The 24395-nt window shown below is 37.8% G+C and overlaps 1 protein-coding gene across 5 annotated transcripts in view; it reads right to left on the minus strand.

Moving 5' to 3' along the window:
- LOC106879863 (dual 3',5'-cyclic-AMP and -GMP phosphodiesterase 11) overlaps positions 1-24395 on the minus strand; it is a 237633-nt gene that overhangs the window by 117205 nt on the left and 96033 nt on the right. For all 5 annotated transcript variants that reach the window (XM_089349480.1, XM_089349481.1, XM_014929581.3 and 2 more), the window contains one exon: positions 13902-14039. In XM_089349480.1, coding sequence (XP_089205606.1) covers positions 13902-14039 — 138 coding nt within the window. The remainder of the gene's footprint in view (positions 1-13901; positions 14040-24395) is intronic.

A 24395-nucleotide genomic window follows, 5' to 3' on the forward strand; every position in this document is an offset into this window, starting at 1 on the left:
GGGACTGAACCCGGAACCATGTGGTTGGTAAGCGAACTTCTTACCACACAGCCATGCCTGCGCCTAATAGCTGTAGCTATTAAAACAGTCATCCTCATTTTCTGTCAATGATATCAACTTTTCAAAGGCTATCATTGGTGTCGATCATATCAGGAATCTTCAGAAAGACTTTAATGCCATATACACAAGTGAGCTGATAAAAGAATCTGGAAATTTAATGCTGAAAATGTTTCAATAATGTTCTTATCAGTCATCTCAGATTTTGCTATCTACATAGACAAGAACGAAAGAGATAGAAATCTCAGAATAAGAACTTGTGCCAAATTCAGGAATTAATTTCATACATGTAGAAGTAGGTTCAGGAATGGCAGTTTGGTTAAGAAGCTTGTTTCTCAACCATGCTGTCTTGGGTTCAATCCCAATGCATGGCAATCTTGGGTAAGTATCTTCTACTATAAGCCTTGTGAGTGGATCTGGTGAGAGAAACTGAAAGAAGCCTATTGTGTGTGTGTTTGTATGTGTTTTTATCTAGACATTATATGATGGTTGTAAATGAGCATTTTTGTCATACAAATGAGGCTGTTCATTTCCAGTCTTCCATGGGAAACAAAACATGGCTAGTTATGGGGATGTATTACCTTGCTTGGAAACAGTTGAGTGTTGGCAACAGGAAGGGCATCTACTTGTAAAAAGAAATAAATCCACCTCAATGAATTTCCATCTGACCCAAACATGGAAAAGTGGATATTAGATGATGAACACGATGATGATGAAGAATATGATGATGATGATGATGATGATGATGATGATGGAGAAGTTGAAGAAAAAGATGATGATGAAGATGATGATGATGATGATGATGATGAAAATGAAGATGATGAAGATGATGAAAATGAAGATGATGATGACGATGATGATGATGGAGAAGTTGAAAAAGAAAATGATGGTGATGATGAAGAAAATGATGATGATGATGATGAAGATGAAGAAAATGATGATGATGATGTGTTACTAAATTTCTAACAATGTGCAGAAGACCGGCAGGATGGATCCTAAAAATATTTAGAACAAGAAATTCAGTCAGTTCTGATACTTAGGAGAAAATCCTATAAACTGTATGGTAATAATCTCTTGACTTACAGCTTGCTGATGATTACACACTTGTGGCAAGTATATACTAGCAAACACTAAGTATATTATAAGTTGTTCTACTTTTACAGCCAAAATTTGTACCTTCCCTCTGAACTATCAAATGCTGCTGCTGTAATACAATAGTGAACTGTCTAGAATTGCACTAGTTAAGTGCTAATGCAATCAATACAACATCGTACACCATCAGCAGCTAAAAAAAAAATTTAAAAAAAAGACAATAACCACCCATTGCCCTCCCTCATCCCAATTTTGAGGTCTGTCATAAACAACATTGCTACTACCCATCATAATGAGCCAGCAACATATCCAGCCAAATAGAGAGTTAGATTTATGTTCATACTATGCTGTATGTAAAACTATTATGTATAATTATTACTAAGAGAAGCTGCATTAAATGGTTTTAAATATTTAGAAAGTAATGTCTGTGGAATAGATGCAATTCAGAGTCAGAATCTATTCATGTAATTTACACGGTGTAATGTCCTTGAGAAACACGTGTCAAAAGTCTCTTTTTTTTTCTTTTTTGTTTCCTGCCATAAGTAGTTTAATAAGTCATTCATTGATGCCACAGATTATGAAAAGTCAGACAGAAATACAGGCGTTTTATGTTTGATTTGAATTAATTCTGTTCTAGAAATTTCAAAAAATAACAATCTCTATTTAATAATGCTTTCAAATTTTTGGCTCAAGGCCAGTAAGTTTAAGGGGAGGGGTAAGCCAAAAACACAGACTGCAATGCACAATTGGTACTTATTTTTATCAGCCTTGAAAGGATAAAAAAACAAAGTTAACCTCAGCAGCATTTGAACTCAGAATATACAACCAGAAGAAATGTTGTTAAGCATTTTTCTTTTTTCCTTTTGTTTTGTCTGGCATACTAACGATTCTGGCAGCTTGTTACATTAATAATAACCAAGTTGGTTGGTTCGTTGACTTCTCCAGGCATGCTTTATATCATACAGAGAGAAGATGGAAGAGAGAGTAAAAGAGATATACTCAGAGTTAATATTTAGGTGCAAGCGTGGCTATGTGGTAAGAAGTAGAGGTTGTAAAAAATTAATTACAATACATTGGTCCAATTAATTGATTGGAGTCATACTGCCAATTAAATAATTGATTGCTATCATATCAATTAATTGCAATTAATTGCAACATTGTCAGCAAAAGTTTTTCAAATGGCTCATACTTCATTCAGTTGGCAAATACAGTGTTCTATTATTATTTGAGGTATTGTGTTGATGCTTTGTTCTGACTACTGAGAATGATCCATACATTCTGTCATGCTTAGGAATTGACTATTGTGTATGTTGTCAAATAACCACTGTCAAGTGATTTTTGGTTTTGACTGCCAAGAATGATTCATACGTCCCATCTTCAAGTCCCTACATCAAAAGTCTGTCTCAATAAAATCCATTTGACCCATGGAAAAGCGGACATTAAAATGATGATGATGATTATCATTTTACTGCAAGTATGACGTAAACTTAAGATAGGTTTCAGTCAGTACTGGCCTATGACACATCTAATTCAATTGCAACAATCATTTGAAACTATGCAAGATATTAAAATTTTTCAAATGCAGTAAAGCCAAATATTTACAGTTTTGGGATGAAATCAGAAAAGACTACTTTGATCAAGTTGTTTACTTCACTGTCAGAAAAAGAAACTATTTAGTTACTGTCGCTGCAATGCTCTAAAAAAAAAAAATGTAATTTCAACTACGAATATATTAAAGTAAAATAGCAATAAACTAACAAAAAGTTGGAGTAAAATGTAGTTAATTATTGTTGTTGGTTGTCGGTCGCTTACGACGTCGAGGTTTCCAGTTGATCCAACCAACGGAACAGCCTGCTCGTGAAATTAACGTGCAAGTGGCTGAGCACTCCACAGACACGTGTACCCTTAACGTAGTTCTCGGGGATATTCAGTGTGACACAGTGACAAGGCTGACCCTTTGAATTACAGGCACAACAGAAACAAGAAGTAAGAGTGAGAGAAAGTTGTGGTGAAAGAGTACAGCAGGGTTCGCCACCATCCCCTGCCGGAGCCTCGTGGAGCTTTAGGTGTTTTCGTTCAATAAACACTCACAACGCCCAGTCTGGGAATCGAAACCGCGACCTTATGACCGCGAGTCCGCTGCCCTAACCACTGGGCCATTGTGCCTCCACTAGAAAGTTGTGGTGAAAGAGTACAGCAGGGTTCGCCACCATCTCCTGCCGGAGCCTCGTGGAGCTTTAGGTGTTTTCGTTCAATAAACACTCACAACGTCCAGTCTGGGAATCGAAACCGCGATCCTATGACCGCGAGTCCGCTGCGCTAATCACTGGGCCATTGCACCTCCTGTAGTTAATTATATTCGAAGTAATAAAATCTCAGCAACAATGACGAGCTTATTCTGCAAATGATACTGAGCTGCTCATTTGTAATGATTTTGCTGGAGTTATTCATCTCACGAAATAAAATAAATATTGTATTTTTTGAATGAGTTAGACCCAGGCATCATAATCCTAATTTAAAATCTGTCTTCCATGCTGGCATGGGTTGGACAGTGTGACAGGATCTGGTGAGCCAGTGGACTTCATGTTTTGGCATGGCTTTTACAGCTGGATGCCCTTCCTAATACCAACCTATTTATAGAGTGTACAGGGAACTTTTTACACGACACCAGCACTAATGAGGTCACCATGTAACTCCCAAGACAGCTTATATAAAAAAAAAGAATATATTTTAACTGTATAAGCCAGACCTAACCAAAACTGAACCTAACCAGCTTGTAGAGAAGGAAATATTTCATTTTAAAGTATAAGCTGGACCTAGGCAGCTTATACAAAAGAGATCATAATAATTCATAGTAGTGGTTATCAACCATTTTTTATCTATGAACCCCTTTGATTACTATTTTATTCTGGTGGATCCCCACAGCCATTTAATGTTTAAAAACGAATTTTATAGAAACTTCTTTCAAAATTCCTATTTTGCTTTTTCACACATTAACTTGTATAAGTTGAACTATGTAAAATGTTAGAGAAAGAAATCTAGCTGTTTCTTGCAATACATACCAATATATAAATCTAAAGTAGGGGTTCTCAACTATTTTTTTATCTATGGACCCCTTTGAATACTATTTTATTCTGGTGGACCCCCATAGCCATTCAATGTTTGAAAACTAGTTTTATAGAAACTCCTTTCAAAATTCTTATTTTGCTTTTCACACATTGTATAGGTTGAACTGTGTAAAATTTTAGAGAAAGAAACCTGTTTCTTGCAGTAAATACATCCAGAGTAACCTTTCCCTTTTTCTTTTCTTTGTGGACCCTTAAAATACCACTGTGAACCCCCAATTTACTATTTTGCTTATGTGGGATCCCAAAAGTCATACATGGACCCTAGTTGAGAACCACTGTTTTATACAAAAGACAGTTTAATATTTCATTTTACAAAAGACAATATAATGTTTCATTCCCAGCTGTGATTGAGAAGACCTGGCAAGTAAAGTGAGATCACAGCCGTAACTTATACCAGTGTCACATAAACAGCCCATTTAAAAGTACCCTTGAATTATTGGGCGATATGCTGCGCTTGAGAAGACCTATTGTGTCAAGTAAAATAAAAAAATAAAAAATTTTTTTTAAATCAAAATCAAAATGAAAATTGTAGTCGTGGCAGATGCTAGTGCCGCCTGACTGGCATCCGTGCTGGTGGCACGAAATAAACACCATTTGAGTATAAGTTGCTGCCAGCATCGCCTGACTGGCTCCCTATGCCAGTGGCACGTAAAACACACCATCTGAACGTGGTCAATGCCAGCACCTCTGCCCTGACTGGCTCTTGTGCCGGTAGCACATAAAAAGCACCCACTACACTCTTGGAGTGGTTGGCATAAGGAAGGGCATCCAGCTGTAGAAACCTTGCCAGATTAGATTGGAGCCTGGTGCAGCCTCCCAGTTTGCCAGTCCCTAATGAAACCATCCAACCCATGCTAGCATGGAAAACGGACGTTAAACGATGATGATGATCTGAAAATAAAATACATATAACATTAAAATATCTAAAACAGATGTATTTCTGATTCTAATATCATCCATTTATATATTTCCTGTGGTGAGAAGAAAGGCACTCAGCCATAAAAAAGGAATTGATCCAACATATTCTCATCTGACCCATGCAAGCACGGAAAATTAGATGTAAAAAAGGATGACGACAATGATGATGTGTATCTTATTATAATAATTACTTTTCTCAATCTAAGCCAAATATCCTGATTAATTTGTTCTTTAAATAAATCTACCAGAAATATAATTATAAATTGGCTAAAATTCAAAACAGACATTTTAACATTTGGGTTGCCTAAAACAAACAAAATTTATCAACAAATATATGAAACTTAAATCAAATGTAATAGTAAAAATATTTGTTAAAATGAGTGAAATTTACATATCATCATCATCATCATCATTTAATGTTTGTTTTCCCTGCTGGCATGGGTAAGACAGTTTGACAGGTATTGGTAAGCTGGAGAACTGCACCAGACTCCAGTTTCTGTTTTCATATAGTTTCTACAGCTGGATGACCTTCCTAACACCAACCAGTTAACAGAGTGTACTAGGTGCTTTTTGGTGGCACCAGCACCAGCAGGGTTTCCAAGTAACTTGCAAGACCATAGAGGAGATATTTGATAGTTCAGTTAGTAGAGCAAAGGACTGTACTGTAAGTTTTATACAAATGCAGTATTATATTTTATAACAGTCATTGCAGAGTATAACATTATTGTCTATAATAACAATACTATCCGTAGGAGTTACTGTGAGATTAAGAAGCTCTCCTCTCAACCAAGAAGTCTCAGGCAGTCCCACTGCATGGGCAAGTGTCTTTTACTATAGACCCAGCTAACCAAAGCCTTGTGAGTGAATTGGTAATAGGAAACTAAAAGAAGCCTATCAGGTGTACAGTGTGTGTGTGTGAGAGAGAGAGAGAGAGAGAGAGAGTGCATCTTTGTATTTGTCTATACCCTTCTCTTGACATCACATGATGGTTGTAAATGAGCATAGGAGTGGCTGTGTGGTAAGTAGCTTGCTTACAAACCACATGGTTCCGGGTTCAGTCCCACTGCGTGGCATCTTGGGCAAGTGTCTTCTACTATAGCCTCAGGCCGACCAAAGCCGTGTGAGTGGATTTGGTAGACGGAAACTGAAAGCCCATCGTATATATGTATATATATGTGTTTTTGTGTGTGTTTGTGTTTGTGCCCTAGCATTGCTTGACAACCGATGCTGGTGTGTTTATGTCCCCGTAACTTAGCGGTTTGGCAAAAGAGACCGATAGAATAAGTACTAGGCTTACAAAGAATAAGTCCCGGGGTCAATTTGCTTGACTAAAGGTAGTGCTCCAGCATGGCCACAATCAAATGAATGAAACAAGTAAAAGAGTAAGAGTATACCAGCCATACAAGCAGTGTTGTTCATTTGCAGTCTTCATAGAAAAGATGTTTGGCCTTGAGGGTATATTACTTTGCTTCGACAAAAGATGAAGGTTAGGACCAAGAAGAGCATCCAGCTAGGGAAAAATCTGCCTCAATGAAATCCATCTGATGCACGCAGGCATGGACAAACAGACAGTGGATTGATGTTGATGATGATGAAGATGATGATGATGACGATAACGATGATGATGAGGAGGAGAGGTATGACGCAAAGACTGAAGTAAGTTTCTGATTAATCAAACAAGTTTTGGTTAACGATTGAAATATTTGTTCTGGCTACAATTATGCTGCTAATGTCATAGAATGCCATCTTGTACCATAAAAATATTGGTTCTTTGTTCCCAATAAAATGAAATAAAAACGAAAATGTTTGAAGTGAAAATATCAATTTTCCTCTTAATAGAAAAGTAGCTAGTCTTAAATATTTGGATATGTAATTAGAGAATAACGAACAAAGTATAATTCTCGAGTGAATTTGATATAATTATAAAAGGATGACATTGCAAAGTAATTCTGATAAAGAAATGGATTTTCTAAAAATGAAACAACTCCACATCATCGCCATCATTTAACACCCACTTTTCTATGCTTGTATGGATCAGATGGAATTCACTAAGGCAGATTTTCTGTGGTTGAATATCCCTGCCTCTCACCAGCCCACACCTGTTTCTAAACAGTGTCATGTTGTCCTACAACCAGACATGTAACTTACGGTGTAACAGACACGAATATATATATATATATATATATATATATTTGTTTTCCGTTTTCGTGTGGGTGACACGTAAAAGCACCCACTACACTCTCTGAGTGGTTGGCGTTAGGAAGGGCATCCAGCTGTAGAAACTCTGCCAAATTAGATTGGAGCCTGGTGTTGCCATCCGGTCTCACCAGTCCTCAGTCAAATCGTCCAACCCATGCTAGCATGGAAAGCGGACATTAAACGACAATGATGATGATGATGATGATATGTATAAGCATGGCTGGGTGATAGGATGTTTGCTTCCCAACCATGTGATTCCAGGTTCTGGCCCACTGTGTAGGACTTTGAGCAAGTGTATTCTATATCCTTGGGTCAATCAGAGCCTTGTGAGTGGATCTAGTAGACAAAAGAAGAAGGCAGTCATATGTATGTGTGTATGTATGTATATATATATATATATATATATATATATATATATATATATATATACATGTGTGTGTGTGTGTGTGTGTGCATGTTTGTGTCTGTCACTTCTCACTGCTCAACAACCAGTGTAAAAAACTAAGTACTGGGTTCAATTCGTTCAACAAAAGTTCATCAACAGTGCCCCAGCATGGCCATAGTCATATGATTGAAACATGAAAAAAAGATAGCAGATTTTAAATATATATATATATATATATATATATATATATATATGTATATATATATATATATGTATATATATATATATATATATATATATATATATATATATATATATATATATATGTATATATATATATTGAGTTCCTTTTGAGCATTGGGCCTCACAGGGGCAAAGTGGCTAAATTCCTTTCGAGCATTGGGCCTCATGGAGGAAAATTGGCTGAGTTCCTTCGAGTGTTGAGCCTCACAGAGGTAAAGTGGCTGAGTTCCTTTCAAGCGTTGAGCCCCACAGAGGAAATGACCAAGGCTTTTGGCATTATGTTGTGCTTGAGAAGAAGACCCATCAAGCTGAGCAAAATCATAGTCATGGCAGAGACTGGTGTCACGCAAATGGCGCCCATGCCAGTGGCACGTAAAAGCACCCATTACACTTTCAGAGTGTTTGGCGTTAGGCAAGGCATCCAGCCATAGAAAATCTATGACAAATCAGAGCAGAGTCTGGTGCAGCCTTCCAGCTTACCAAGTCCTGGTCAAACTGTCAAACCTAAAGAATGTAAAAATCCAGCTTGGCTTTCTTGAATTATCATTTGAAAAAAAAAAATTCAGGCACAGGCATGACTGTGTGGTAAGAAGCTTGCTTCCCAACCACATGGTTCCAGGTTCAGTTTCACTGTGTGGCACCTTCAATCTGACCTCAATCTGACCAAAGCCTAGTGAGTGGATTTGGTAGACAGAAACTGAAAGAAGCCTCTGAGAGTGTGTGTGTGTGTTCCCCACCACTACTTGACAACCGGTGTTGGTATGTTTACATCTCGGTAATTTAAAAGTTCAGCAAAAAGACTGACAGAACAAGTACCAGGATTTTTTTTAAAAAAAGCCCTGGGGTCGAATTGTTCGACTAAAACCCTTCGAGGTAGTGCCCCAGCATGGCCACAGTAAAATGATTGATGAAAGATAAAAGAACAGTATTTGGATCTCAAAGTTTTGAATTTCAGAGATTTCAGAATTGTAAAAAAAAATTTTTTTTTCTCTAAGAAATTTAGGATAGGGAAAAAAGAAACACATTTTGAAGAAAAGAAAAAGAAAAGAAAATGGTGATCGGTACAGAAGCACAATCAGAATATCTCTAACGTTTAAAATAGAGAAATCCAAAGACATTTTTGAAGAAGGAAAAGAAGTAAAAAAAAAAAAAACTAAGTTAGAAGGAAGGTACAGGAGAAGTTTGTTTTGAAAAAGATAAAATAATGAATAAAACAACATAGCAGAAACAGAATATGATTTATTTATTTTGAAGAATTTACTTATTCATTTCCGTAATTCAGAAAAGCCGAGTGAGCTTTTCACTTTACCCCATTATTGCTTGTCTCCATTCTAATTATGTTGCTTTCATCCACTTTTGCCAATATTTCCAGGAGAGCTCATTAAAAGAAAGTCTGGTAATGCTATGACATGCCAACATTTCTCAAAGAAAATGCAATTATAATCCTATAACTCCACAGTTAATCTCTGCTAATAATGGTGATTGATGAAAAAGTAGGTAAAACTCTGCTAATATTTTTGTCTTGCTCTTTTTCTTTCTTTTCTTCTTTTTCTTTTTTTGCAGCTGAGAGGCAGAGTTCATTAATACTGCCTCACATTAACGAATTCTTTCATCAGAGCAGACTGTTCTTTCATATATATTGTTCTTCTACAATTAATTTGCTCCATCTTATAAATCACTGCAATCTCAACATCTCTTCTTCTTTTTTTTTTTTTGCATACTTCTTTATATTCTTATTTTATTATTATTCCAATGGCATTCTTCCATCATTAATCAAATCCATTTTTATAAATTTGTTGCTTAATTTACAACGTAATAAAACTATTCCTTTTTAACATGTGTCCACATGTGACACTACTAATGCGCAAAGAAATGTAAGTCAAGTACAATGACATACATTTCTCTGAAATAGATATACAAGTAATATACTAAACACACTTCATTCACACCATGGAGCCATGTGTATTTGTTAACAAGATATCACATGTATGACTGTGAGGTTGAGAAGCTTGCTTTCCAACCATATCGTCTCAAGTTCAAACTCAATCCATGCCACTTTGGGCAAGCCTTCTTCTATAGCTCCTGTGGATTAGCAGTTAAAATGTAGGACTCTGGATCATAAGGTGGTGGTTTCAATTCTTAGACCAGGTGACGTGTTGTGTTCTTGAGCAAAACACTTCATTTCATGCTGCTCCAGTCCACTCGGCTGACGAAAACAAATAATCCTGTGATGGACCAGTGTCCCATCCAGGTGGGGAATTTATATGGCATGGAAACCAGCCCTTATGACTCAGCATGAATCAAGAAGGTAACCTTTACCTTTCTTTATTATAACTCCAGGCTAACCAAAGTCTTTCAAGTGGGGTCGGTAGATGGAAACTGGAAGAAGGTTGCCATGTGTTGCATATGTATATGTGTATGTATGTATAGGTGTATGTGTGTGTATATATATATATATATATGTGTGTGTATTTGTTTGTCATTTGACTGTGGCCATGCTGGAGCACTGCCTTTACTTGAGCAAATCAATCCCAGGACTTATTCTTTGTAGGCCTAGTACTTATTCTATCAGTCTCTTTTACCGAGCCACTAAGTTACAGGGACGTAAACACACCAGCATCAGTTGTCAAGCGATGTCGGGGGGACAAACACAGACACACAAACATATTTTCATTTTCATTTTATCTAGTTTCAGCTCACTATATATGACGAGCTTTATTCAGTTTCCGTCTACCAAATCAATTCACAAGGCTTTGGTCGGCCCGAGGCTATACTAGAAGGCATTTGCCCAAAGTGCCACGCAGTGAGACTGAACCCAGAACAATGTGGTTGGGAAGCAAGCTACTTGCCACACAGCCGCTCCTGCGCCTGGTACGACAAAGGAAGATGAAATTATATCATAAATTTCATTAATATTACCTTGCCTGGAAACAGGTGAGGGTGGGTGACAGGATGAGCAACCAGCTATAGAAAATCTGCCTCAATAAATTCCGTTTAACGCATGCAGACATGGAAAAGTGGACATTAAATGATGATGTAGAAGATGCTGATGATATGTGTATACATGTGCGTGCGTGTGTGTGTGTGTGTGTGTGTGTGTGTGTGTGTGTGCATGTGTGTGTGTTTATTTTGACATCCTGTGATGGCTGTAGATGAGAATTACCATCATACAACTGATGACAGTCATTTCCAGACTTCCATGGAAAATATTACCTTTCTTGGAAGCAGGTAAGAGTTGGTGACAAGAAAGGCATTCAGCTGAAGAAAATCTGCTTCAACAAATTGTGTGACCCATGCAAGCATGGAAAAACAGATGTTGAATAGAGATGATGATAATCATAAAGATTCCGGAAGTTATGATTCATTTACATAAATTGATAATCTATTATCAGAATATTTCCAAGTGAACGTGTATTTATTATGGACATTGAGTAAAAAATTTGCATATCATGTTTTCTTTCTTGTTGACCTGTTGACCTTTATGAAGATATTAACTGTTCATTAAATAAACAACCGCATGGCAATCTCAGTTTGCATATAATCATGAAATTTATCATTACTGTTATTTGAACCCATTAACCTTTTCACATTGAAAATGAACTGGAGGTATTTGTAATTTCATAAAATGTCACGGACAAGAAAAAATAAAAACATAACACAGCAAAAAGGCTTAGCAAGTTTAGTTAGCAGCAACTGGGTCTAAATAACATTTGGTTATTATCATCTGTGACTAACTAGCATCTGAGTGAAAACAGCTTAGAGTAAAAAAATGAATTACAATAGCTGATATTTATAAATCTTGCTGGGAAGATAATTAAAGATAACCAATGATTTACCTATAAATGTTAGATATACTGAAGATTAAGAAACTGAAGATTTGTTTTTTTAAGAAAGATTGTATCTGAGTGAAGATGAATATGTTAATCACTGCTGTATTTCATCATTCAGGAACACCTTCTTTCAGACAATGTGTGATCATAATACACTTGGTTATTGATGTAAAGAATGAGGCACTCATGTTTCAGCCTGATGGTATCACTTCAGTCAAAGCTACACCCAGATCAATGATCTACACAAGAGTGATGGTTCTTTTTTTTATAAAAATCAGTAAGCAAATTATTTGCTGATAACTGCTAAATGGATAATAAATTATTATGTGCAGAAAGAAAAGTGAGGATCAAAATGATGGTATACACATCCGTTTTTAATAAATTCCAGAACATGAAAATGTTAATTGTTGTATTTGATCATCAGAAAACACCTCCTTTCAGATAATGCCTGCTGACAACACTATCAAGCCACCAACATAAGGAGACTTTCAGACACTGGTGTTTCAACTTGGTTGTGTCTCTACAGTCATAGTTACATCCAGATCAACAATTTTAAACAAGAGTGGAGGTTCTTGTTTAAAGAAATCAGCAAACCAATTATTTGCTGATGTCTGCCAGACCAATAATAAATTATCATGGGCACAGAGAGTAGTGAGAATCAAAACAATCACATATTCATACTTAATTAATATGTTTCGGCAGACTTAAATAAGAATTGTTAAATGATGCTTTGCTGTTGTATTTCGACAAAATACAAGTCATCATCATTATCATTTAATGTCCGTTGCCCATGGTGACAAGGGTTGGACAATTTGACAAGGGCTGCACCAGGCTCCAATCTGATTTGGCATGATTTCTACAGCTAGATGCCCTTCCTAACACCAACCACTCTGGGAGTATAATGGGTGCTTTTGACTGGCACTGGCACAGGTGCTAGTTGCATCACACTAGTACTTGCCATGACTACGATTTCACTTGGCTTGATGGGCCTCCTTCTCAAACACATATTGTGGCCATGCTGGAGCACAGCCTTGAAGAATTTTTAATTGAATGAATCAACCCCAGTACTTTTTTTTTTAAGCCTGCTATTTATTCAATCGATCCCTTTTGCAAAACTGTTACGCTACAAGGACCAACACTGGTCGTCAAGCAGTGGTGGAGTGACAAACACACACACATATACATACACATATATGAAGGGCTTCTTTCAGTTTCTTATTTCTTTATTGCTCACAAGGGGCTTAACATAGAGGGGACAAACAAGGACAGGCAAAGGGATTAAGTCGATTACATCGACCCCAGTGTGTAATTGGTACTTTATCGATCCCAAAAGGATGAAGGGCAAAGTCAACCTTGGAGGAATTTGAACTCAGAACATAAAGACAGATGAAATACCACTAAGCATTTCGCCCGGCATGTTTATGTTTCTGGCAGCTCGCCGCCTTTATCAAAAGCTTTCTATCTTCTTTGACAAAATCAAAGCGATCTTGCACAGCTGAAACATGACCGTTCTTTTTTTGAGATGACCACACACTACACACTTTATTTCCAAGCACCGACATAAGCAAAAGAAGTGAGTAAGAATATTGAATCGGTGGCACGTAAAAAGCACCATCCAAACATGGTCGATGCCAGTACTCCCTTGACTGGCGCCCTTGCCAGTGGCACGTAAAAAGCACCATCTGAACGTGGTCAATGCCAGCCTTCTGTGGCCCGTGCCGGTGGCACGTAAAAAGCACCCACTACACCCTTGGAGTGGTTGGCGTTAGGAAGGGCATCCAGCTGTAGAAACATTGCCAGATCAGATTGGAACCTGGTGCAGCCTCCTGGCTTTCCTGACCCCAGTCAAACCGTCCAATCCATGCCAGCATGGAAAACGGACATTAAACAATGTTGATGATGATGATTTGTGTAAGTGCAACAGAGTTCAAAGTCAAACTGTGCCAAACAGCTTCACTCTACATACTTTAGCCCCGTTATCGGAGCAACAGTCCCATTACTTTTTGTTCAAACTTTGTATCTTTTAATATTCAAAGTGATGACACTTACCTTAGAACAGTCTTGGACAAGCATCACTTGACAGACTTCACATTTGAGTAGAGCCAGAGTATGCATCATGATTTTGTGGATTAAATTGGCCACAGTGTGTTGATCCTCAAATATTACCCGTGCAAGGTCAAGAAGAACCTGAAATAAATATAAAATATCAATCATTATTATTATTAATATATCAAGGCTGCGAACTGGCAGAATCATTAGTACGCTGGGCGAAATGCTTAGTGGTATTTCATCTGCTGTTACATTCTGAGATCAAATTTTACCAAGGTCAACTTTGCCTTTCGTCCTTTCGGGGTTGATAAATTAAGTACCAGTTGTTTACTACTGGGGTCAATCTAATCGACTGGCCCCTTCCCCAAAAATTTCGTGCCTTGCACCTAGAGTAGAAAAGAATATTATTATTATTATTATTATTGTTGTTGTTATTATTATCATTATTATTATATCAAGACAGTGAGCCGGCAGAATCATTAGCATGCCAGGCAAAATATTTAGCAGTATTTCGTCTGCCTTTACAGTCTGAGTTCAAATTCTGCCGAGGTCAATTTTGCCTTTCATCCTTTCAGAAAGGGATCAATTAAATAAGTACCAGTTATGCACTGGGGTTGAAGTGATCAACTTAATCCCTTCCCCCAAATTTGAGGCCTCGTGCTTCCATTAGAAAGGATTATGATTATTATTATTACTATTACTAGTATTATTATTATTATTATTACTACTACTACTACTATTACTACAAGGCGGCAAGTATTATTATTATTATTATTGAGTGAGAAAGCAGTGCATACCATCAAAGTGACACTGGGGTAAAATATACAATACCCAGTATACCCATCATGACTACTCATCTGATAAGGGTACACCAGGCACATGCATCACAGCCGCATGTGCACGACATGGTGATCTCATATCAAGATAAACAGTGCATGTCCTTGAGTAGCTCATCCTGCTCAAAAGGTCTCTGAATAAGGGTTGTTTAAGGATATTAAATGAGACACTCATGTTTCCAAGGGTGAATTATCCAAACCCCAAAGAATTCCTCTCAACACATGGCTATGGTGCTCCCTGACTACTTTTACTCCTGATCAGAGATGCACGTATCGTCAGCCACCAAGGGACATGCTCAACTGGTTAAGGTCAAATAACTGACAAGCAAATCTATGGTATTAAGCAGAATATTTGTTATAGCCCATCTTTTATACCAAGACAAAACAATGTACATGATAACACTTCAAATCAGTTAAGATCAGAAGCTATGCAAACCACTTCCTGGTACTGCATCAGGGCATTTATTATTATTATTATTATTATTATTATTAGATAGATAGATAGATAGATAGATAGATAGATAGATAGATAGATAGATAGATAGATAGACACAGACAAAGATAGACAGAAAGCGATATATACAACAGTCTTCTTCAAGTTTCTGTCCACCAAATCCACTCACGTGGCTTTGGTTGGTACAGTGCTATAGTAGAAGACACTTGTCCAAGGTGGTACACAGTGGGACTGAACTGAAGACCACATGGTTGGGAAGCAAACTTAATCACAGAGCCTCGTCTATAAAGGTGGGATGTACCACAGCTGGAACACATTTAATCATAATTCTGCTCAATCAGGGATGACCTGGAGCTAAACAATAACAATAATAAACAATGAACACTTAAGGGGACTTTCTCATCTGCTGCGTTCCTTAAACTGGAAATCAACAAGGCATCAGATAAGATGCTATAAGAGATACTCTTATTTCTCAAGTCTCTACTCTGATTGGTTGATGCCAAATTCACTGCCATAGAAACAAATGAAAAAAAAAAGAAAATGAAGAAAGCAAGTTAAATTAACTTTCACTTCCAATTTGTTTCTCACTAATTAATTGGGCTATAATTATTGGCACATTGACAAAATAACAAATACTGATATCAATTAGGCAGAGGAGTAGTCTAGAAGTTCCTCTGGTTTTAACTTCTTGAAACATGTAATTCTGCACACTGGCAGGATTCTTGAGATGAAACGGTAGATACCTCTCACTTGCAAGGTTTTCTTCACATTCCATATAAAAGAGAAAAAAAAATATACAAAAAATTCTATTTATTTATTTACCCTATAGTCACCTTCACGAGATTAGCAAATATTATTGCTAGGAGTTTGGTTTAATATGCCAAGACAGATGCTATTGCTGCTGCTGCTAATAATAATAATAATAATAATAATAGGTTAGCTTGGGAGGTTAAGCAGTTATGGTCGCTGAAAAAGGTGATAGCAGTACCAATAATTGTCAGAGCCCTGGGAACAATAAGTAAAAATCTTGAGGAGTACATGGAACAAATAGGGGCTACAATAAGGGCGAAGCACTTGCAGAAAATAGCACTGCTTGGAACCGCTTGAATACTCTGGATGGCGCTCAAAAAATAAGGAGGTGTTACCTTAGTTCACTGGTAGTGAATGGTTGACACCGTAGTACATCTCCAGCATTAGAAGCTGTGCAAAGACAATAAATAATAATAGGCAGAATCATTAGCACGCCGGGCGAAATGCTTAGCGGTATTTAGTCTGCCATTACGTTCTGAGTTCAAATTCCGCCGAGGTCGACTTTGCCTTTCATCCTTTCGGGGTTGATTAAGTAAGTACCAGTTACGCACTAGGATCGATATAATCGACTTAATCCCTGTCTGCCCTTGTTTGTCCCCCCTATGTTTAGCCCCCTGTGGGTAATAAAGAAATAAAAATAATGATGCAGAAGTGGCTGTGTGGTAAGAAGCTTGTTTCCCAACCACATGGTTCTGGATTCAGTCCCACTGCATGGCACCTTGGGTAAGTGTTTTCTACTATAGCCTTGTGTCAACCAAAGCCTTCTGAGTACATTCGGTAACCCAAAACTGAAAGAAGCCCGTCGTATATATGTATGTATGCATTTGTGTGTCTGTGTTTGTCCCCCCACCATTGCTTGACTACCAATGTTGGTGTGTTTATGTCCCTGTAACTTAGCAGTTTGGCAAAACAACCGATAGAATAAGTACCAGGCTTACAAAGGATAAGTCCTGGGGTCGATTTGTTCGACTAACGGCAGTGCTCCAACATGGTTGCAGTCAAAGACTGAAACAAGTAAAAGAATAAAAGAATGAAAGAATAACGGTTTCCAATTCTGGCACAATGCTAGCAAATTCAGCTAAAGGGGTAAGTTACATTGACCCCCCAGTGCTCAACTGGTTCTTATTTTAATGACCCCTGAAAGAATAAAAGGCAAGGTCACCCTCTTGACAAATTGTTGTCAAACATTCTATCCAGCATGTAATTCAGAACCTCATGGCAGACGAAATACCACAAAGCATTTTGCCTGGCGTGCTAACGATTCTGCCAGCTCGCCCCCTGAATAATAATAATAATAATAATAATTATTATTATTATTATTATTATTATTATTATTATTATTTCTACTCTAGGCATAAGGTCTTGAAAATTTTGGGGGAAGGGGGATAGTCGATTACATCAACCCCAGTGTGTAACTGGTACTAATTTTATCAATCCCGAAGGATGAAAGGCAAAGTCGACCTCTGCAGAATTTGAACTCAGAACATGTGCGCATGTTTAGATATATGCAAATATGAGTGTCAGTGTATATGTGCATTTGTGTGTATCTATGCATATGCAACCAAATGAGCAGTGCAACAACACAGCACAATAAAAATAATAATAATAATAATAATAAAACAATAAAAAATCTGGAAATATCACTCAAATCATGCCCCACACACACACACACACACACACACACTCATGTAATTTGAAGACACTCCAAGAACTGATAATGCCTTCAAATCAGGTTTAAATGTTTAGCAAAACTACTTGAAACAGTTGCATCAACATAGAATGATTTTCTAAGGAATCCAAAATCAACACATAGCTAGTTACAAGAGAGGAATTAAATAGTAATTTGCCAAAAAGAAAAATGTTAGGGATTCCAAAAATTAAGGGAAAATGTCTGTTTACCAATAATATGTGAATCTATGACATTTCAGTTCTCTAACAAGCTGGTTGTTCATCTGAGAGATTTATAATTTGCCAGAGGGGCAAAAACAGAAATGGTATTCAGAGGACATGTAAAGATTGGCAAACTGAAGAGTTACCAATAGGAAAAAGTTTTGAAAATCCATAATAATAATAATAATCCCTTCTCCTATAGGCACAAGGCCTCAAATTTTGGGGAGAGGGGACTCATTGGTTACATCAACACCAGTGTTTCATTGATACTTAATTTATTGACCCCGGAAGGATGAAAGGCAAAATCAACCTCAGTGGAATTTGAACTCAGAAGAAAAAGATGGGCAGAATGCCACTAAGCATTTTGCCAGGCACGCTAATGATTCTGCCAGCACACCTGGTTTCCATGGCGTATGTGTTCCCCCCTAGCTGGATGGGACGCTAGTCCATCGCAGCTTTTTACTCAAGAAACAGGAAGAAAGAGGTGAGAGAAAGTTGGGGCAAAAGAGTACAACAGGGGTCGCCACCAACCCCTGCCGGAGCCTCGTGGAGCTTTAGGTGTTTTTGCTCCATAAACACACACAACGCCTGGTCTGGGAATGGAAACCACGATCCTCTGACCGTGAGTCCGCTGCCCTAACCACTGGGCCACTGTGCCTCCACATATAAATAGCATATAAAGGTTAAAAAAAAAAAGGCCAGCAGTTTTTGAGAGGAAGGAGAATTCAATTACATTGACCCCAGAACTTGAAGGTACTTATTTTATGAACCCCAAAAGGATGAGAGGTAAAGTCAATCTCAGTGGAATTTGAACTGAGAACATGAAGTCAGACAAAATGTGTGCTAACTATTCTGCCAGCTCATCATCATCATCATTTAACATCCGCTTTCCATGCTAGCATGGGTTGGACGATTTGACTGAGGACTGGCGAACCAGATAGCTGCACCAGGTTCCGATCTGATCTGGCAAAGTTTCTACAGCTGGATGCCCTTCCTAATGCCAACCATTCTGAGAGTATAGTGGGTACTTTTACATGCTACCGGCACGAGGGCCACTCGCATGGTACTGGCAATGGCCACGCTCAAAAAGTGTTTTTTATGTGCCACTTGCACGCACAAGACCAGAAATTTGGGGCAGTAGGGCTAGTCAATTACATCAACCCCCCAGTGCTCCACTGACACTTATTTTATCCACCTCCTGAAAATTTGAAAGGCAAAGTTGACCTTGGCAGAAGTAGAACTCTGAGCATAAAGACAGACGAAATGTTTGGTGAGTGAAAGTAGGGATGGAAGCTATACATGCAATTAAAATATGAAAGAACTTTAATTAATAATCTGTGAATGTCTTTTCAATGAATATATATGTGAGCATATATGCATGCATGTGTATGCATTTTATCTTTTACTTGTTTTGTTAGCTCCCCATGCCGGTGGCACACAAAAAGCACCATCCGAACGTGGTTGATGCCAGCACCCCAGCCCCAACTGGCTCCTGTGCCAGTAGCATGTAAAAAGCACCATCTGAACATGGCCGATGCCAGTGCCGCCTGACTGTCTCCCATGCCGGTGGCACATAAAAAGCACCCACTACACTTTCAGTGTGGTTGGCATTGGGAAGGGCACACAGCTGTAGAAACACTGCCAGATCAGATTGGAGTTTGGTGCGGCCTCCTGGCTTGCCAGTTCCCAATCAAACCGCCCAACCCATGATGGAAAATGGACATTAAACGATGATGATGATGAGGATATATATATATATATATATATATATATATATATATATATATATATATATATATATATATATATATAAATATATATGTATATATATATATATATATATATATATATATATATATATATATATATATATATAAATATATATGTATATATATATATATATATATATGTATATATATATATATATATATATATATATATATATATATATATATATATATATATATATAAATATATAAATATATATGTATATATATATATATATATATATATATATATATATATATATATATATATATATATATATATATGTATATATATATATATGTATATATATATATATGTATATATATATATATATGTGCGTGGAAATGATCAACGAGAGCGAAGTAGAGTTCCAAAAAGTCAACACAGAAGAACTGGGCCTCCTACTTAGATTGACATATGACGATGCATATCTAGATAGATACGACCTTAGAGATTTCTGCCCTAGTAGACGTCTAAGAGGTAGACCACCCACAATTACCTCTATGGCTAGGAAGACCCCTATAGAGAGATGGAGTGGATGGACCAGAGCCATACGGACCCCCACTAATATCCACCAGGTAAAGAAAATGATCGCACATGCACTAGGAGCTAGTATAAAGGTCACCCTAAAAGGCCACACCTTTAAATTTAACAACAAATTATACGCCCAGGACGAGGGGGCAGCCATCGGGGTTAGTATCGCCGGTGATGTGGCCAATCTTTTCATGGTATGGTGGGACAGAAGGCTTAAGGAACGCCTGACACAGAACTCCATACTCGTGAATGTGTACTCTCGATATGTCGATGATATCAACTTAGTGGTAAAGACACCCCCACAAGAGAGTACCCCTGAAATAGAAATAGAAACTAAGACTATGGAGAGCATCCAGCAAATAGCTAACTCCATCCACCAGAGTATTAGAGTTACGATAGACTACCCTACTAAACACCCTAACCATAGATTACCTGTATTAGATACTGAACTCTGGCTAGAAACTAAGAACAATAAAACCAGAATCCTCCATTCACACTATACAAAACCTATGGCCTCCAAGTACCTGACCCACCGGAACTCGGCTATTGCGGACAATGCCAAATTCAACATATTGATGGCAGACCTCGTCAGAGTAATGCGAAATGTCTCCTGCATGTGCGACCCTACAGAATTAAAGAGACATATACAACATTTCGTCCACCGCATGCAGTTCTCGGGTTACAGCCATAAAGAAAGGATCAGGGTTTACAAAGGAGCTATGAAGAAGTTTGAAACAATCAAACGCAACGATAGGAATGGGATTTGCCCACTCTATAGGAGCAAATCATGGAACACCATAGAAAGAACTAAGAAGAAAATAGGGAAGGCAAGCTCATGGTACAATAGCCACAAGTACCAAAGCGTCATGTTCGTCGACACCACCCCTAGAGGCGAACTGGCGTACCGCTTTAGAAGGGCCCTAGACAAACTTAAGCTAAGAATTAAGGTTGTTGAAAGGCCAGGCAACCCTATCAAATCCCTTATCAGTAGAACATACCCTTTCAGTAGAACCCCCTGCACTGATAGGAACTGTATCGTATGTAGATTTAGCCCACAAACGAACTGCAAAACCAGAAATGTGGTCTATAGTATAAGATGTACAGAGGGACGATGCAGAAATAAGACAACGACATATGTAGGCGAAACAGCAAGGAGTATAGGGGAGCGGGCAAACGAACATTGGAGGGAACTTAAGGAAGGGAAGAACTCATCAGTTCTGTACCAGCACGCTGAGCAAGAACATAGAGGCTCAATCAACAACATAGAAATTAAAATCTTATCTACACATAGCAGTGATGCAGCACTTAGACAAATTACTGAAGCTACACACATAATAGAAGGGAAACCTAGCCTGAATAGGAAACTAGAATGGAACACTAACATACGCCACTAACAAACCACAGCATGTGACAACATGTTACCCATAAACCAATAATAGGAACAAAGTATAATACAATACATAGATAAACAAATGGAATTAAATACTACATACGTTAACAAAATTTAATTAAACACATTAAAAAAAAAAAAAAAAAAAACACACACACACACACACACATGAACATATAAATAAATAAAAACTAATACAAATGAACACGTATTAACAGAGAATATAGGTGATACAGACACTCCCCATACACACATGCACTTACAAAAGACACAGACACATTGAAGGACACGCATGCGTAGACACATACAATAGGAATACAAAATACAAAATGGCTGATAGTTAGCAAGGTGAGACACACATAAGAAAGAAGGAAACAAAGGACCACTGATGAGGTCACAGAAGTGTGACGAAAGAACTCTGGCCGAAATAAGATTAAGATTAAGATTAATGTAATATAAAGCTGAAAAAAAAAAAAAATTAACACCAAATATACAGTGCGTGTGTTTTTATTGGCTAAACTGGCAATATGACCATCCCCAAGTACAACAACATATATATGTATATATGTATATATATATATATATATGTATATATATGTATATATATATATATATATATGTATATATATGTATATATATATATATATGTATATATATATATATGTATATATATATATATATGTATATATGTATATATATATATATATATATATATATATATATATATATATATATATATCCCATGTTAGCATGGAAGGCGGACGTTAAATGATGATGATGATGTTATACTAGAATATAAGGATAAAATCACATTAATGATTTTTATCAGGTAGTCAGCATGCAATAAAAATTTATAGGTAATTTACATTATTATATACATATATATAAACATAATTATTAATTTAATATATATATAGGCGCAGGAGTGGCTGTGTGGTAAGTAGCTTGCTTTCCAACCACATGGTTCCGGGTTCAGTCCAACTGCGTGGCATGTTGGGCAAGTGTCTTCTACTATAGCCTCTGGTCAACCAAAGCCTTGTGATTGGATTTGGTAGACAGAAATTAAAAGAAGCCCGTCATATATATATATATATATATATATATATGGGAGAATATACAAAAAATAACAACAGACGAGGACAGGTGGTGTAAATAACAAAAGTATATATTAGTATGACGCTCGGGAATACGGAAAGTCTTTGACGTTTCGAGCTACGCTCTTCAACAGAAAGAATACGGAGACAAGGAGAAAAACACGGAGAAAAAAAATTGAATAGTGTTCAGTCAACGGTCAATCATATATATATATATATATATATATGTATGTATGTGTGTGTGTGTGTGTGTGTATGTTTGTGCGTCTGTGTTTGTCCCCCCACCATCACTTGACAACTGATGCTGATGTGTTTACGTCCCCGTAATCAAGCAGTTCGGCAAAATAGACTGATAGAATAAGTACTAGGCTTACAAAGAATAAGTCCTGGGGTCGATTTGCTCGACAAAAGGCGGTGCTCCAGCATGGCCGCAGTCAAATGACTGAAACAAGTAAAGAGTTTTTATATATATATATATCATCATCATCATCATCATCATCATCGTTTAACGTCCGCCTTCCATGCTAGCATGGGTTGGACGATTTGACTGAGGACTGGTGAAACCGGATGGCAACACCAGGCTCCAATCTAATTTGGCAGAGTTTCTACAGCTGGATGCCCTTCCTAACGCCAGCCACTCAGAGAGTGTAGTGGGTGCTTTTACGTGTCACCCGCACGAAAACGGCCACACTCGAAATGGTGTCTTTTCTGTGCCACCCGCACAAGAGCCAGTCCAGGGGCACTGGCAACGATCCCGCTCGAAAGACCCCATGTGTCGCCCGCACACGAGCCACACACACACACACACACACACACACACACACACGTGCATAAGCACGTGTATGTGTGTATAAGCACATATCATCATCATTTAAGATCCATGCTGGCATGGGTTGTGTGGTCTGACCAGTGCTGGTAGGGCCAGGGGCTGTACTAAGCTTCAACGTCTGTTCTGGCAAGTTTTCTACAGCAGGATCCCCTCCCCCGATGCCAACAACTGCTTTTAACGTGGCACCTGCACAAGTGCTTTTTCAGTGCAAGCAGCACTGCTATCAATTCTCCTGTGGCTGACGGGTCTTCTTCAGTACAGCATTGCACCAGATATCTCAGTCCTTAGACATCTCCTTTGTAAGATTCTCAAAAGGCTGAGGTCGGCGTTCAACACTTCATCCTAGGCCTTCCTGCATCTGCCTCTTCTACAAGTTCCATCCACTTTAAGTGGTCAGCACTTCTGTATGCAGCTGTGTACATCCATATGCATCACCTGACCAAACCAGCACAGTCTTCTCTCTCGCACACAGCATAATGAGAAGATACATTGCGGGACTGTTATTTTAATGAGATATCTATCACCCGAAGAGACACATCTGCACCATCGGATGTTCCTGAACCAGTTGCTAAGCATTCCACCCATGAGGAATCGATGCCAGATGTGTCAAAGCAACCACCGTGATTAATAAAAATTCTCATATCTTCCATTTTCTGTGTTTAATTTACCATATACATAATGAGCACTGTGAAAGTGACCATGTTTTACCAGTAAGTTACCAGGTATAAACCATTTGTTTTATTATCTAATATATATACATCATCATAATCATCATCATCATTTAACGTCCGCCTTCCATGCTAGCATGGGTTGGACGATTTGACTGAGGACTTGTGAACCAGATGGCTGCACCAGGCTCCAATCTTATTTGGCAGAGTTTCTACAACTGG

This window comes from Octopus bimaculoides, chromosome 3 (genome assembly GCF_046866305.1).
Source record: "Octopus bimaculoides isolate indiv1 chromosome 3, ASM4686630v1, whole genome shotgun sequence".
Lineage (NCBI taxonomy): Eukaryota > Metazoa > Mollusca > Cephalopoda > Octopoda > Octopodidae > Octopus > Octopus bimaculoides.